Source organism: Uranotaenia lowii, chromosome 2 (assembly GCF_029784155.1).
Source record: "Uranotaenia lowii strain MFRU-FL chromosome 2, ASM2978415v1, whole genome shotgun sequence".
Taxonomy (NCBI): domain Eukaryota; kingdom Metazoa; phylum Arthropoda; class Insecta; order Diptera; family Culicidae; genus Uranotaenia; species Uranotaenia lowii.
In genome coordinates this window covers 413,754,540-413,769,528 of record NC_073692.1, presented here as the reverse complement: position 1 = coordinate 413,769,528, position 14,989 = coordinate 413,754,540, and the positions used below count along the sequence as shown (strand labels likewise).

At 39.0% G+C, this 14,989-nt stretch overlaps 4 protein-coding genes across 4 annotated transcripts; 1 reads left to right on the top strand and 3 right to left on the bottom strand.

Annotated features, from left to right (window-relative positions):
* The first annotated feature begins 1,836 nt into the window (after positions 1-1,836).
* Positions 1,837-7,294, top strand: LOC129748512 (Bardet-Biedl syndrome 7 protein-like). Its single transcript, XM_055743161.1, has 4 exons — positions 1,837-2,404; positions 2,470-3,327; positions 6,294-6,783; positions 6,846-7,294. Exons 1-4 carry the CDS (start codon positions 1,895-1,897, stop codon positions 7,229-7,231), a joined length of 2,244 nt encoding a protein of 747 aa, XP_055599136.1. The 5' UTR covers positions 1,837-1,894; the 3' UTR covers positions 7,232-7,294.
* On the bottom strand, positions 7,261-9,330 carry LOC129748513 (alkylated DNA repair protein alkB homolog 8). Its single transcript, XM_055743162.1, has 2 exons — positions 9,103-9,330; positions 7,261-8,979 (listed from the first exon to the last, which is right to left on the bottom strand). The coding sequence occupies exons 1-2, from the start codon at positions 9,205-9,207 to the stop codon at positions 7,276-7,278; spliced, it is 1,809 nt and encodes a 602-aa protein (XP_055599137.1). The 5' UTR covers positions 9,208-9,330; the 3' UTR covers positions 7,261-7,275.
* A 453-nt stretch (positions 9,331-9,783) lies between these two features.
* On the bottom strand, positions 9,784-12,391 carry LOC129747550 (protein Cep78 homolog). Its single transcript, XM_055741826.1, has 4 exons — positions 11,923-12,391; positions 11,678-11,862; positions 10,656-11,389; positions 9,784-10,596 (listed from the first exon to the last, which is right to left on the bottom strand). The coding sequence occupies exons 1-4, from the start codon at positions 12,227-12,229 to the stop codon at positions 9,876-9,878; spliced, it is 1,947 nt and encodes a 648-aa protein (XP_055597801.1). The 5' UTR covers positions 12,230-12,391; the 3' UTR covers positions 9,784-9,875.
* Positions 12,392-12,673: 282 nt separating this feature from the next.
* Positions 12,674-14,983, bottom strand: LOC129748463 (putative helicase MOV-10). Its single transcript, XM_055743105.1, has 3 exons — positions 14,906-14,983; positions 14,534-14,841; positions 12,674-14,172 (listed from the first exon to the last, which is right to left on the bottom strand). The coding sequence occupies exons 1-3, from the start codon at positions 14,957-14,959 to the stop codon at positions 12,723-12,725; spliced, it is 1,812 nt and encodes a 603-aa protein (XP_055599080.1). The 5' UTR covers positions 14,960-14,983; the 3' UTR covers positions 12,674-12,722.
* Between the last annotated feature and the right edge of the window lie 6 nt (positions 14,984-14,989).

The following is a 14,989-nucleotide window of genomic DNA, read 5'->3' as shown; positions in this document are numbered from 1 at the left end:
TTGTGGTGAAAATGTGTTGGGGCCGCAGTGCAATATGGAATTCGGCATTTTGAATGTATTCATTTCAAAATAATGACGCCGTGTTATGATGGGGTGGGAGAGTGAATTTCTAAGTTCTGGTGACAGTCAAAAAAATCTCGGCATGCTGTGGTTAAATAAGTTCGAAGCACTGTGAATTTATGGACAGCATAAAATTTCGTTAGCCTTTCTCGGTGTAATAATAATAAGGACCCTTCCATTACAGGGTTACAAGAGTAAGTACATCGATAAAAATGAATTGTGGATGGTAACAAGGTAAGATGTAAAACATCATTGAAAGTCTTAAAATATTTTTCTTTTGATTATATATTAAAATAGCTTAACTCTTTTATGGGGATTAGTGGGGGGAATGGACAGGACATCAAACGATCGGAAGACTGATATACAATGGATTGTGGATTCAAGCCAGCCGGAGTATCTCGGCAAATTTAGAGTGATGAGTATGGTACTTAGGAACCTTAGGAATTCTTTATTTGTTTCGAACAGTTGGAAGGGAGTGAAATGAGTCAAACCTGTTACAAGCCAGTGGTAACGGACCCCTTGGTTGTGCTGGAATTATTGTTGATGAGTTAAGCATGAACAGTATTTGAATGTGCGATCGAGACTTCCCGTACCGACTCGGGTCGAAAGACCTACCAGCCACTGGTGGGTCAAACATACATACATACATACAGAAGCCTGACAACGTACTGAAATTTTTGTCCCTCACCAATCAACTGTGTATCGAAGAAGAAGTACCGAATAGAGCAGGCATTTCGTTCTGCGATTTGAAATCAAGCGTGAGTTTTCAAAAGGACGTATGTAACATCAGACAAAATCTGAGAAAAAGGAGGGACAAAATTATGTTAATATAAATAAATGCTATTTAAAGCTGTTTGATCTAGAATCAAGTTTTATCATGGCAGCTGTAGGAAAAACAATAATGTTTTAATTATAGGTTTGAGCATACTGGATTTTTTGCTGTTTCCTAGTGAATTTGTTAAAAAAATATTTTACACCGTATTGTTGAGTTTTTTTTTCACATACGCCATAATGATTCGTCGTTGTGACAGTTTAATATTTACATACACCCTTTATGATTCGTCGCTTGGACAAATTGTTTTCATTATGCGTCAAATCAGATACGTCGGTTTTTTCACATCATTGCAGATGCGTCAGTTTTAAAATAATAATTATTTTAAAACTGACGCATCTGCAATGATGTGAAAAAACCGACGTATCTGATTTGACGCATACGACGGTTTGCTGCGATCCTATCTGCTGTGTGTGCGATATTATTTGTTTTGACAGATGCGTCGTTTTACCAAAAAGAGGTTTAAAGAAGAATTTCGAAAACACTGAGAAAAGATGACATAGGTCGTTTGTATATTTTTTTAGCTAACGGCATATTATTTTTTTTTTGTACAAACAGTTAATTCATACAGAAGAAAATAAAATTTACTATACCGTGCAAACAGTAACTCAATTTGTTTACTTTTGCGACATACGTCCTTTTGAAAACTCACGCTTGAAATATCTAAATAAAAATTCAGAGCATGTGAAAGCTTTTAGAAAACTGAATTAAATGACATCAAAAAGTCAAAATCGATAAAAATGAATGTTCGTCACTTTGTCATATTACGGCAGGTCGTGTTCCATTAACTGTCAAACGGTTTAAAACAAATTCGGCCCAAATCGCATCAGTTTTGGAACAATCCGTATACCGCCACTTTACAAACGCTTGGATTTTGTGCGCATGTCAGTATTTGAATATGAGTTTTATCGTTACCTTGGCAGCGTTCTGTGGAACCAACAAATGTTCATCTAACAACGTAAGACACAAAAGTGGACCCATTGGTCCACAAATTCATAAATCATGGAGCTGGAACTTACCCGTGTGGATTACACTACCGTGGGGTTGACCGCATCTAATTGTTTGCAGCTGCTTCCGGTATCGTTGGGCGGGGGTGGAGAAACCGTCAATCGAGGTGGTGGTGCCAGCCGTCAACAACAGAAGGTGGTTATTGGCGATCAAGACGGTGTGCTGCAGGTTATATCGATGAAGAAAGATGAGCTGCAGATCCATTTCAAAACTTTGCCACACGATAAAATAGCTTCGGTTAAGTTGGGCGGCCAAATAGGTTCGGTGGCCGATAAGATATTCACGGCTTCGGAAAACAAAGTGCGTGGTTTCAACAAAAAGGGAAAGATGTTTTTGGCATTCGAAACCAATCTAACAGAAAACATCCGTTCAATGTTTGTGAGCGGAAGTGATCTTTTGGTCTGTGGGAATCATGTTTATAACCACTACCGTGATTGCAAAGAAATCGGATCATATCTTTGTGGGGATGCTATAGTCGATGTGGCAGGACTTACTCCCAACAACGTGAGTTCATGGAGATAAATGAATGTATAAAATGTAGTAATAATCATAAATTTATTCCATTTAAGACGAGTCGTCTCATAACGATACTAGCGTGTTCGGGACGAGTTCTTCGTATATTGGAGCATTCCAGAGTACGCCAAACTTTGGAACTAGAAAGTGTTCCAACAGTGCTGCATGTTCCGAAAGGTCTCGGCGATAGGTTTTTGTGTGGCTTCGCCGATGGAAAGGTTATACTGTTCCACAATAGTTTACTGTCTAGTGAAGTCAAGCGAGAAACTTTGGTCGAGGATCGAGAAAATCTTAGTGCAGTCACCACGATCGGAACATACGACCTGTCTGGTGATGGAAAAGATGAACTGATCGTAGGTAGGCGTGATGGAACTTTGCAGGTTTTCACGATGAACTCGGACGAATACCAGTTCGAGATGGAATGTACACAAATCTACAGAGAAAATTTCAATGAAAGCATTTCAAGCGTCCAAGGTGGGTGCGTTGGGGCGAATAATTATTCTGAGATCGTAGTCTGTACGTATTCGGGAAGAGTTTTTGGGTTGACGACTCAGTGCATTAGCAAGAGTCTAAGCGATACCAACAAGGGAGGATCTGCAGGGGCAACAGTACCGAACTCTTCTTCAAAGCTACACAAACTACGAGCTGAAATTTACGAATTGGAACAGGAAATTATCAAAGAAAGGGAACGATATCAGCTTTCAACGCAAGCGCTATCAACTGGATTGTCGGCAATACCTATGTTGCCAGTCAACGATTCTTTACTTTTATGTCAAGAAGATGCAATATACATGTTGACCATTGAGTTACCTACGCCGATTGAGCATGTTCTACTACAATGCGATGCTCCAATTAACTTGATCGATGTGGAGAAGAACTCGGCAGTCGTTAGCTTCAGCGAATGTGATAAAATGGTAATGTATTTCAAACAGAGGTGCAAAGATCCCTTCATATAGCATACAGCGCGCGATTTTAAGCCGATTCTAACAGCCCGACGTCAGCAACGAAAGAATTATCTTGCGAAATGATTCTTTCTCCGTTACGAACAGAACGTCGAACGTGTCTGTAATTAAAGTCAGCCGTGCGATAAAATCCGTTGACTGCACGTTCCGAAAAATTGAAACGATTCTCCGAAGTGAGGATCACTTGCAAGTCCGAAGACAAAATCACTTGAGCCGAACAGAAATAATCGTTTCCGAAGATTGCAACATGTCTGCAAGTTGCTTGCTAACGCGCGGTGATGTGGTGTACGTTTGCAAAGTTTCAGAATGCTATAATCCTTCTCGTGCGGTTCGATACGTTCCCCCAACGACGATGTAAATATGTTTGCAACGAATCCAAACGTTCAACTCGTTATTGTAGTGTGGCTCGGTTTCTTCCACCAACCTAAAGCCATAGACTTCACAAATGGCTCGTGCAAATTCGATGATTCCATGACGATTGTTTGATCTATGCTCGCCCACACACGATACAAACAAATTTCGCGCGAACACGAAAGATGGCTGGCGAAAACAGCAACAACGAAAAACCACCTCCACCCAGGCTGGGGCTGAGTAAATGGCCTAAATTTTGTACAAACAGCACCATACACCATGCCATGGTGGTTTGTACAAAATTTTTCGATCCGGACCGATTTTACTCAAACCGTTTGAGCGCTCATTAAAGCAGTGCTATACACGATGCAAGTCGTGTTCACAGCGACAGAATGTCATTGAATTTCATCGCATTTGTACAAATGTTGTGTAGTCTATGGCCCGCTTAAGCCGAGCCCACGGAGAAAGGAAAGGATACACGGAAAAAACTTTTCACATGAACGCTACGTGAAAATGTACATGGATTTTTGCCACCATGAAAATCACGTGGAACCTACGTGAACTTCAGGTAGCAAACAGAGCTCACACAGCAAGCAGAATTTACGTAATTTTCATATGCGTTGTATGTGAAGATAACGTAGATCGAATGTGAAAAGGGATTCGTTCTGCTACATGCGATTCACATAGATTTCATTGAAATAAGAATGTAGGATTTTTTTTCGTTTCATTTAAATAAAAAATATTTTATTTTTAAGGATTTTTATTATGCCACATCATTTACAAAACACTGTGCCATTTTTTCACTTTCACAACTACACTATTTACACATTCACTTTTCATTTAATTGACACAATATCATCGTCCAAAAAATGGCATTTTCCGAAATTGATGTGCCTCCATAGCGGTTATCTGAAATTGCAGCTGACCCGATTCCACATTCTGTTTAAATAGAAGAAATAGAAAAGGTTGTAAATAACAATCAAACAGCTTAATTCTTTATACTTACAAAAGACAGCTTCAAAATGTCTCTATTTGCCTGTAACAACTTTGCTAGAACTTGGAACCACGCCATATTGAGTCGGTATTCTTTTACAGAGATTTAACGTGAATGACCCATTAAGAGCTACGTGAACATCACATAGAATGCACCCATTCCGTCTATACTTGGCGGATCATTGGATTTTCACGTAAATCGAATGTGTCTTCATTTTGACAGAATATAATTGTGTGAGTTTCACGTAAGGATCAAGTGTTTTTTTATTGACCTCTAAGTGATTCACGTAAGTCAAGCAAAAATTCACGTAACGAGCGCCTACGTGAAAATCCAGGTGAATTTAACGTTTCCTTTTCGGATGAGTGTACGGAAATTTCAATCATCCTTTCAGTTGCCGTTCGGCAACGAAAGTTGGAAAGGATAAGTTGGTGTCTTCATGCTCGGTTAGTTTATTTCAGCTTGCACCGCAGAATCGTGTTGTGTTGTAGCACGGTGGATACCGTTTATTTTGAAAATAAAATGATGAAGTGTGCAGTTAATCGATGTTCAAATTATGAAGGCAATGAGCTTTGCTTGAAAAAGCTTAAATTTTTCTGGTTTCCGCGTGACCACAAACTGAAGGTTGGGTGGTTAAAAGCTTGCGGACGAAATATAATACTGACCAGTACTTGAAGATATGCACAACGCACTTCAGTGTACAAGATTTTAGGCTGCAGGCTATCCTTTTAAACAAGGAGTTTATCCCCCGATGGGAGACAATAACTAAGCAGTAGCGCCACAAAATCCTCTATAGTAGATTACAGCATTTGGGAGCAGGCATATATTAAAAGGGAATATACTCCTCATATTTTTTTAATAATTAATATTGAGCAAAATTTTGTTATGAGAATGCAAGACACGCTGACGGAAAAACATTAATCTTTTACAAAAATTTACGAAAAATGTGTTATCAGCTCTCACATAAGAGCAGACATTTCAAGAGTGCGTTTTTCATAAATGGAATACGACACTTGAATAAAACTACAAAAAATCTAAACCGTTTTCTTCCTACGGGGGCTCGGCTTAGGTTGGTGGAATGAAACGAGCCACACAAGAACGAGTCGAACGTTTAGATTCGTTAAAATGCAAATTTGCAAACATACATCTTCGTTGGGAGAATGTAACGACGATGTTCTGTAACTTGCAAGTTTTAAAACTTGCAAGCATGTCGCAATCTTTGGAAATGATTCTTTCTGTTCGGCTCAAGTAATTTTATCTTCGGACTTGCAAGTGATTCTAACTTCGGAGAATCGTATGAATATTTCTGAACGTGCAGTCAAAGGATTTTATCGCACGGCTGACTTTTACTTGCAGACACGTGCGACGTTCTGTTCGTAACGGAGAAAGAATCATTTTGCAACTTTGCATGTATTTAGCATGAAGGGATATCTTTGCACCTCTAATTCTAAAATATCTAAACACTTTCAAAAAGCGGATCAAGAATGTTTCAGTGAATGATTGAGATGATGTTTCAATCTTGAATCTTTTGTTTGGCTATAGAGATTAAAAACAAGCTTCCTTTCTCTTTCGTCAGAGCGGTAATAGTTTGCTGGCTAGTTATCGGTGCCAATCTAACACAAATCGAGTGGATCTTCAGTTCCGCACTGTTGAAGGCCAGAACGGAACTCTGCAGGTCTACATTACTCCAAACTTGCAACCAAAATGTTGTCAACTGAAGCGTTATCCCATCAAACCGCTTTCACTGCACATGATCGTTCACAACTTGGAAGAGGAAAAACTTGGAACTAGACAGATGAACGTACTTACCCTGCGAGGAGCATTCAGCTTGGCCGAGATGCACCAGTGGTTGATTCTTAGCATTCCAGAGATACCGGAAAAGTTCTATGGAACCGATCGTGTGCGATACGTTTTTCGACATGTGTTTCTCAGCACACTGCTTGTTTGTGAATATGGGAAAGGCGAAGCCGAATATAAGAGCGATAATATATCAACTATTTCGATTTTGAAGGATTTCATCACCAAAGAAGCGACTAAAAAAAGAATAAAGCTGGAAATTGTTACCAGTAGGTTTACATAGATTGCTTTGAATGAGATGTTTAAAACTATTCAATCTTTTTACTTACAGATATAAATGAACAAACGATTCCCGCGTTGATTGAACTCATAGAGCCCAAAATTTTACATTACAACAAACTCACCAAAGATTTTCAAATTCTTCAAGCTTTAATTGACTTGGACATACGAAATGACGAGGAGTTTTCAACACTATCACAAGAATATCAGGATTTACTAAAAAACCAACATGCGATTGAGTCCGAATTCAAAAAGCAACCAACTATATTGAACCGTATTTACGGAATACTTACAGATCTCTACATCGACAAATTCAAATTCAAAGGAGTGAGCGTGAAGACAAAGCTACCACAATTGATCGAGTTGTTGGAGAACTACAATCGTGAGGATTTAGTTACATTTTATAGCGTTATCAAGTCTACCGATGAAGAGATTTGAGACAAAGGTTTTCGGAACAAGAAAAATAACTTAAAATAAGATAATTAATTTTTCTTAAATATAACACACCAATTGCCTTGGTCATAATAGCTTTTTTCAATCGTAATTCCTCCAATGGTATTACAGAGTTGCTCAAGTTCATTCTCTTCGAAAACGTGATAATAGCGTAAAAAAGTTACCTTAGGAGGGTCCGCTTTTTGCGATTCGACGTTGCGCAGTTTCCATGGCACCAATAGGTCCTGATGTTGAAATTGTGTTCGATTCGTATGGACCGGCAGTACCGTAGCTTGATTGTCATTTGGCGATCCTTGCTGCACTACTGGAACTTCTTCATTTTTTGATTTTCGATTTTGTTTGTTCTGTCGTAAATAACTTGATTTTTTCAAATTTGCCTCTTGGTTTTTAGCCCAGACATAAATCAGAGCACGACCAGCCGGTTTCAGCACACGTACCATTTCTGAAACCGATTTTTTCCGGCGCTCTTCTGTGGCCAGGTGGTGAATAACTGCTATACTGATGCAAGCATCGGCACTGGATGAACGAAACGGTAAGGCTAGACAATTGCTTTGTACAACTTGAAAGCCGCGTTCAGCGCATACTTTAAGCAAGCCGTCGCTGCGATCACAGCCTACATTTATTAGGCTCTTATTAAGGCCTAAATACTTTCCATTACCACAGCCAATATCTAGAAGAAGCGATCCAGCGTTTAAGGAACTTAGAAAATCCTCTACCTTTGGCCAGGGCGAATGTCTGGTTTCACTGAAGTGTTTTGCAATTTCGTTGTAAACTTTGTGAACATTTTCCAATTCAACTTGGGCGGCATTTTCTAGTAGGTGATCTCTACAACTACTTTTTTCCTCCAAAAATGTATCACACAATGCATGAAAATTACAACGACATGGTCCATCGTTAAGTTTTCGAAAGGTGAACGAAACTCGAACATCTCTTCTTCTCACACTTAAACTCTTCCCCATTTTGATGGTATCCATTTTTCTAGGGGTTATGCCGTGTGTCCAACCATAACGACTTTCGCCACTCATTATTAATAACGACCTACGTGGAACATCAACGCTTACATGACAACCTTTAGTATTTCGAAAGTCCATAACAATATCGCTTCCTAATGACAGAGAAACAATAGGATCCTGGAAAGCACTGTGGGTGTCCACGTGTGGAGGGATTCCTTGGCCAACCTCGTATCGATTAACAGTCAATTGATCTGGTACATGCCATGAAAGATTCGGATGTTGTTGTTTTAGTTTTTCCCATAAACTGTCTAGCTCCTTAGGAATATTCTGTTGAAGGGGTTTACTTCTATCAATGTTATTGGTGCCGTAGAGAAATTCATATCCGAAATGTCTTACACGACGATGCTTAAGAGTTCCACAATCTTCCTCATCCCAATTAACTGACTGCATGAGCATTTTTTCAAAGGACTCATCAATAAAATCTCTGGACACAATCAATCCTGCCGGTAGTTCTTCGGTTACTTCTGTATTGTAAGAGGGTACTTCTTCGACGAAAGCCATCAGTAACACACATTCATCTTGGCCAAGCCGAGAAATCCCATTCATCGCCTGACTTACACGCTGACTGCTTTCACAGGAATCGAACAGCAAAAAGCAATAAGATTTACCCACCGGTAGATATACATCTTCCAGCTGACCAGGATTATGTGCCAGTACTTCTTCCAATAAAACTTCTTGTCGCAGTCCTGTAGATAAACCTGCGTTACACACAGCAATATTCTGCGGAAAAGTAAGTAACATAAGAATAACTTGATGAACTAATAGTTAATTGTAACTGACAGGCTGTGTTAAAGTTAATAAATTACAAATTACAAATAAAATCTATATTAGAAATAATATAACCTTAGTGGGAGAATCGCTGAACGTAATTCCAGTTTCTGCACCGATTAGCTGTTGACATCGGCGAATTTTCCGCTGCAATTTCTTTTCTGTATTCTTTGATAGCATCCTTTAAAAGTGAATGAACTTTATATATTTAGTGACAAATTTATTACGCGAATTCAAACGAAATTGCACCGAACAAAAACAAACACGCGCACGACGTGTGACTTTTCTTGTCACGGTTCTTACACACATGAAACTCAAAACACGCACGTTTGGGTTGAGCCGAACTCAAGCACTATCATTAGAACCTTATAAATAATTTCTCTTTCTGGGTAAACCATACGAATGTTGAAATTGCGCGCAGCGTTGCGAGTTGTGCACGTGGTCTCTGCACGTTTTTGTTTGATCGTATCTCAGTTGTAGATACTGCACTTTACTGACTTCACTAAAATTTCATGTTCAGGATTCATGTTGCGAATCGAGTGACGTGCGTACATGTGAGTCGCTGAAATTGAGCTCGTTGTTGTAGTCTCGCGCTTCAGGTCAAAAAATGAAAGTTCGGATGAACTTCTATAATATGAATTTTTGATCATCAGGTGTCATGTTGCTCAATTGGCCGCATAAGTGCAATGATAAAAAAAAGATTAAGTTTCTATTTCATATCATCATTCTACCAACAGAAAAAGGATAACAATAACATTTTTGATTTATTCGAAATTTATTGTACGTTTGCTCCGAAAAGTTCTAAAATGACCTTAAAAATATAAGAAAAGCCTTCGAGCCTACACCATCTAACACTCGTTACCACTATACGCACTCATGAATAACGATTGTGCATCATTGGATTGTTCCACTAACCTTTTCTTTACAATCATCTGTAACAGGTCAGCTCCAGATATTGAGTTAACGCTCTCGTCAGCTTCAATGTCTTCATCAGACCTTTCTTCATCGCAGCTTGAAGATAAGCTCAAACAATCGCTGAGTTTTTCATCTTCACTGCGATTCTCAGGTGAAAAATCATGCGTTGATTTGTCTATGCTGTGGAAGAAATGTTCTACACTCGTATCATCTTTCCCATCCGTTATTTGAGTGACATTGACTTCCCTTCGCTGCAAAGATACTTTTTTAACCATTCCAACATCACCGAATCCTTCTTCGTTGATCTTCTTATGGTGTACTGAGTTCAGCTCTTCATTTAATTCTGCAATATCATCCAGTTGCGCTGGATTCAAACTACCATCTCCGATAGCCCGTTCAATTATATTGAAATGTTTCATGCTACCGGTGTTCTTTTTTGTCAGTCCTGTTTGCTGACGATTTTTAATCCATCGGAGCGTCATTTCAGATTTTGATCCGTTGTTTCGACTACTTCCGCTATTCGGTCTCATATTCATCGATCGACTGAATAACGCCGAGGGTAGAGCTTCGCTCTTGCTTTTACGGATAGTTGACTTTCTGCTTTTCGGTCGAGGTTTATCCATTCGCTGCATGAATTTCAGCAAAGTATCTCGCCTACAAATGAAATTTGAATTTTAATGATAATTCATGTTAAAATGATGTTTTAATCATACTCAGTAACAACGAGATTGAATTCCTGCTTCATTTGATTAAGTTGAACCAAACATTCAGTTTGTTGCAAATGCATCTGTTCCACCATCATTTGAAGCTGAGTACATCGAAGTCGTTCAGCATTCAACTGTTGTTGGAGATACTTTATCTGTTCCGAAGGTTTCATTCGTGGAGCCCCTTCAATTAGGCTATCTTTCAGAGACTGGCTACTGTCGGATGACTCGACTTCAACACCCAGCTTGACCAAAATTTCGCGACATGCCTCCTTTGAAATTCCCGCGTTCGTTCTGATATCAAATTTTTCAATAGTTTTATTGATGTTCAAACAATCTACCAAAAATTTGGCGCCTTTATCCGTTAATCCGCAGTTTCGAAAATGCACTTGCCGGATCCACTCGTCGTCCTTCAACACCTCAGTAATTTCCTGTAAACCATCGTCTCCAATGCACGGATTGGAATTTAGCAGCAGGTACCGCAAGCCTTGCATTTTGCTTGTATCAATACTTCGGTATCGCAACGAACATTGCCAGCTTTCGGCAAAACGTTGAATTTTCTGATATTTTACCAACTCTGCCACCGCAAGGCAGCCACGTGGTGTAAGCTGGCAACCAGAAAGATTTAAAGTTTCGATCTTTGGTAAATGCATAACAGCGGCACAAATGGCTTCACACCCGCCATCTCGTATTGCACTCCGAGCTAGGCTCAGCTCGGTAATGGAATAATTTTGCTGAAGACCCTATGAACGTGGAGATAATAATTATTCGATGATGCTTCAAACGCCGTATAGAAAATGTATCGATAGTCTTATCTAATTTTGTTAAAATATTATAATCTAAATTGTAATCATGAATCCAAAATTTAATTTAAATTTTGAATTCATTTCATCACTTCGTACCTAGTTATGAAATATGAAATTTCTAAATGTCTAGAAATAACAATTACACTACCTATGTAGCTGAAAGTTCTCGACATAAGCTGAGTGTTTAAAAATTTAAATCATCAATTAAATGTTCTTACTACTTACATTTATCAAGGTTGCCATAAAAATCCCTTGGATGGGCAGGGCCTCTAACATAAACACCCGCACCTTTTGGTTCTGGGACAAAAAATGCGCTAATGCTTCCATAAGTCGAGTGAACAGCCGTTTAGTTAACAGACTTGGCCGGTCTACAACCGAGTCCGAAGCTCGCTGTGATCCATTTTCAAGAACTGTACGTAGAAAACAGAAATACAACCAAGATTCTAACAATAAAGATATTTAAAGCTCACCATCGCAGATCACCTTTCTCAGTCGGATTGCTACCAGTTCTAGTGAAGTGTCCTGGACCAAGGCATCGGAGATCAACTGCCAATCGGTTTCCTTGAATCGATCCCCGAAGAAATCAATACCTAGCAGATTCTTACTAGATTTGCGCTTGCCTCCGGAAGTTAATTCAGCTAGAGGCTGAAAATTTCTTGCTCGACACAAAGCCAAGTAATGTCGGTGGAAATCTTTATTGCGAGCATTCGATCGCTTCCGGCCGATAGCCGCTGATTCTGTCTCTGCATCCTCGGGTGAAGGTTTTTGAGGGATCATTATCTTTCTAGGAAAAAACCTATAATATAAGAAATTTTACGCGTTTTTTTGTTCCAGATTAAGTTATTATGAAAGTATTGAACGTTTCGGATTCTGAGGAAGAATGTTCGATGAGCGATAATCTGGAATGTGAAAAGTCTGAGACATTAAAAATTAGGTTACTAGGATTTATCACTTTTTCAAAGCTACACGAGGCTAGATGACGTCTAGGCTCATCCTAAAATTGTTGACCATAAATGTCATAAAAAGCAAACGGATGCTATATAGCCTATGGTATAGTATAGGGTAGCCCTATAAATATAGTGTAGTTGTTTAATTTTCAAAACCCATAAATAAAAATTCGATTATTGTTAAATTAAATTCAACTATTTAAATCCAGCGAAAAACAGTGAAACATTTTTAATCAAAGAAGAATTTTATTTTAAACACACACAAAATATTAACAAATAATATCGAAAAACACATATGACCAAGTCTTAAAATATTACATTTCTTACAAATTTATTGTTTCAATATTCTTAACCACCAAATCTAAGTCGAGGTTTTGTTGAGGTTTCCAAGAATCAACCTTGGTAGCTTCCTGTATAGCATGCGGTTCATCAGTGAAATTAAATTTTACTCCTCTAATTGCTCCTTGCTTGTGACAGTACCGGATAAACTCGTACCAATTGACATCCTGCTGCAATGTTTCTGGATTTCCAATTACAATAAGAAGTGCTTTGGCACGTGTGAGGGCAACATTTAGTCGTTTGACGTTGTTCAGGAAGCCAACTCCCGAGGTACCGGAGCGAACCGTAGTGAGAATCATGATTGCTTTTTCCCGTCCTTGGAAAGACTCCACCGATCCCACCTGTATATCGTTCCAACCACGTTGTTGGCACATTTGTTTCAATTCCAAGCATTGTTTACGATAAGGACTCACAATTCCAATGTCCGTCTGCTGAATAGGTCTGTCGTTGATGCCACAGGATATGATTTTCTGGAGATAAAATGTAACCATATCGATTTCCTTTTTATTGTAATAACTTGTGGAAATTTTGTCGCGAGCTAATCTTCCCATAGTGGATTCAAAAATTATAGGGAACTTCAGTGATGGTAGTTCAGGCCAGTCAAGGGCCCAATGAGTGTTTTCCTCGGATGCACAAGCTTCAAGTTCATTTTGATAGAATTTTTCATTAGAAAAATTTAGTATAGCAGTGTGAGACCGATAATTCTTGAGAAGCTTTGTGATGAAACGATTGTCGTGAGCACCGGTTGACGAATTCTTTCTGTAAACCTGTAAATTCATAAGACGCTCCAACATGGAAACATTCAAACCCATGTCAGCGGCGAATTCAGAGCGCGTAACCGGTCCCAACTGCAGTGGATCACCAGAAAGAACGATTGTTCCCAAAATTTGTTGATCCGTCGTTATGATGCCAGCTATTGGCACTAGCGCTGAACCTTCGGTCGCACTTCCACATTCATCAATGAAAACATAGCCAAAATGTCCTGGTTTGATCTTTGCTTGAACCAACTTTCCTGCAGAGGTAAGTGTACTAATTACAATCCGGGTTTCATAGATTTCTTTCGCCGAAGGCAGTCGATACGATCCGGTGTTTAAATTCGAGCACTCTATCAGGCCGTAAGACATATCGCCCATCATTCGCTCCGCCCGTTTGGAGAAAAAGCGAAATACCGCTTCTTTAGGAAGGATTTGCAGCAAACGCTCGGCCAATTCATTGCAAGCAAAATTTGAAGTAGCCGTAACGAGTATGAAAATGTTTGGTTTCAGTTTCCAGATCTGAGCGATTGCTTCGACAAGGGTGGATGTTTTCCCAGTTCCAGGAGGACCAAAAAGAATGTATGGTGTCGAACCAGATGTTCGGTTAACAATATTTCGAACCGCAATCTGCTGTTCCGCGTTCGAGATCATGTTTTTGTTGAACCACTCAAAATTGTTACTGAAATTGGTATAAATGCCTTTAGAAAATCATTAAACCATTTTTTCATTGCATTTTCTCTAAGTATGTATGTTTTTATAATGTTCACTAACACATTTTCCGAAGTCATTTGGCACTACTAGAGAGTAATTTTTTTTATATAATATTCACAGGTAAGCGAACTTTTTGTTATTAGAGTGAGCAGCCTCACTCATACGTCTTTGCAACTAAAGTAACTTGCATACAATTTGTATTGATGTTTCAGCGATAAAATATGACAGTTTAGCAAAATAAACTTAAAATTTAACCCAAGTCAAATCAAATTAAAAGAATAAAATAATACCTTATAATAAAAATAATAATAATAAACGAAGTAGCTTACATGCTGTCAGTCCTGCCACTGCTGCGTCCTGGGGTATCAGAGGGAAAGAAAAATCGACTCAGCTTCTGCTTTGCGACAAGTTCCAGGGCCTGGTATTCCATCCGGATGGGAATTCGATTCGGGCTAAATTTGATTCGCCATTTAATGTCGTTTTTGAGTGGTTCTTCTGTTTCGAACAACAACATGTTGGGACTTATTTGCGCAATCACTCCGGCGACAGTTTTGATCGATTTGTTTGGCCGTGTATAAGTCAGCTCCAGGTAGTCCCCTTCGATCAAAGACCGTGGAGACGTAGCAAATTGAGAAAGCTACGAAAAAAATTGTTTTATTATTCTTTTTAAGTATATTAAAAGTTTAAATTAGTCACTTTACCATAAGACTGTAAAAACGTTTTGTACCGCCTGAATAAAGCCGAACTTCTTCCATACCGTAGCGAGACAGTTCGTATTGAACATT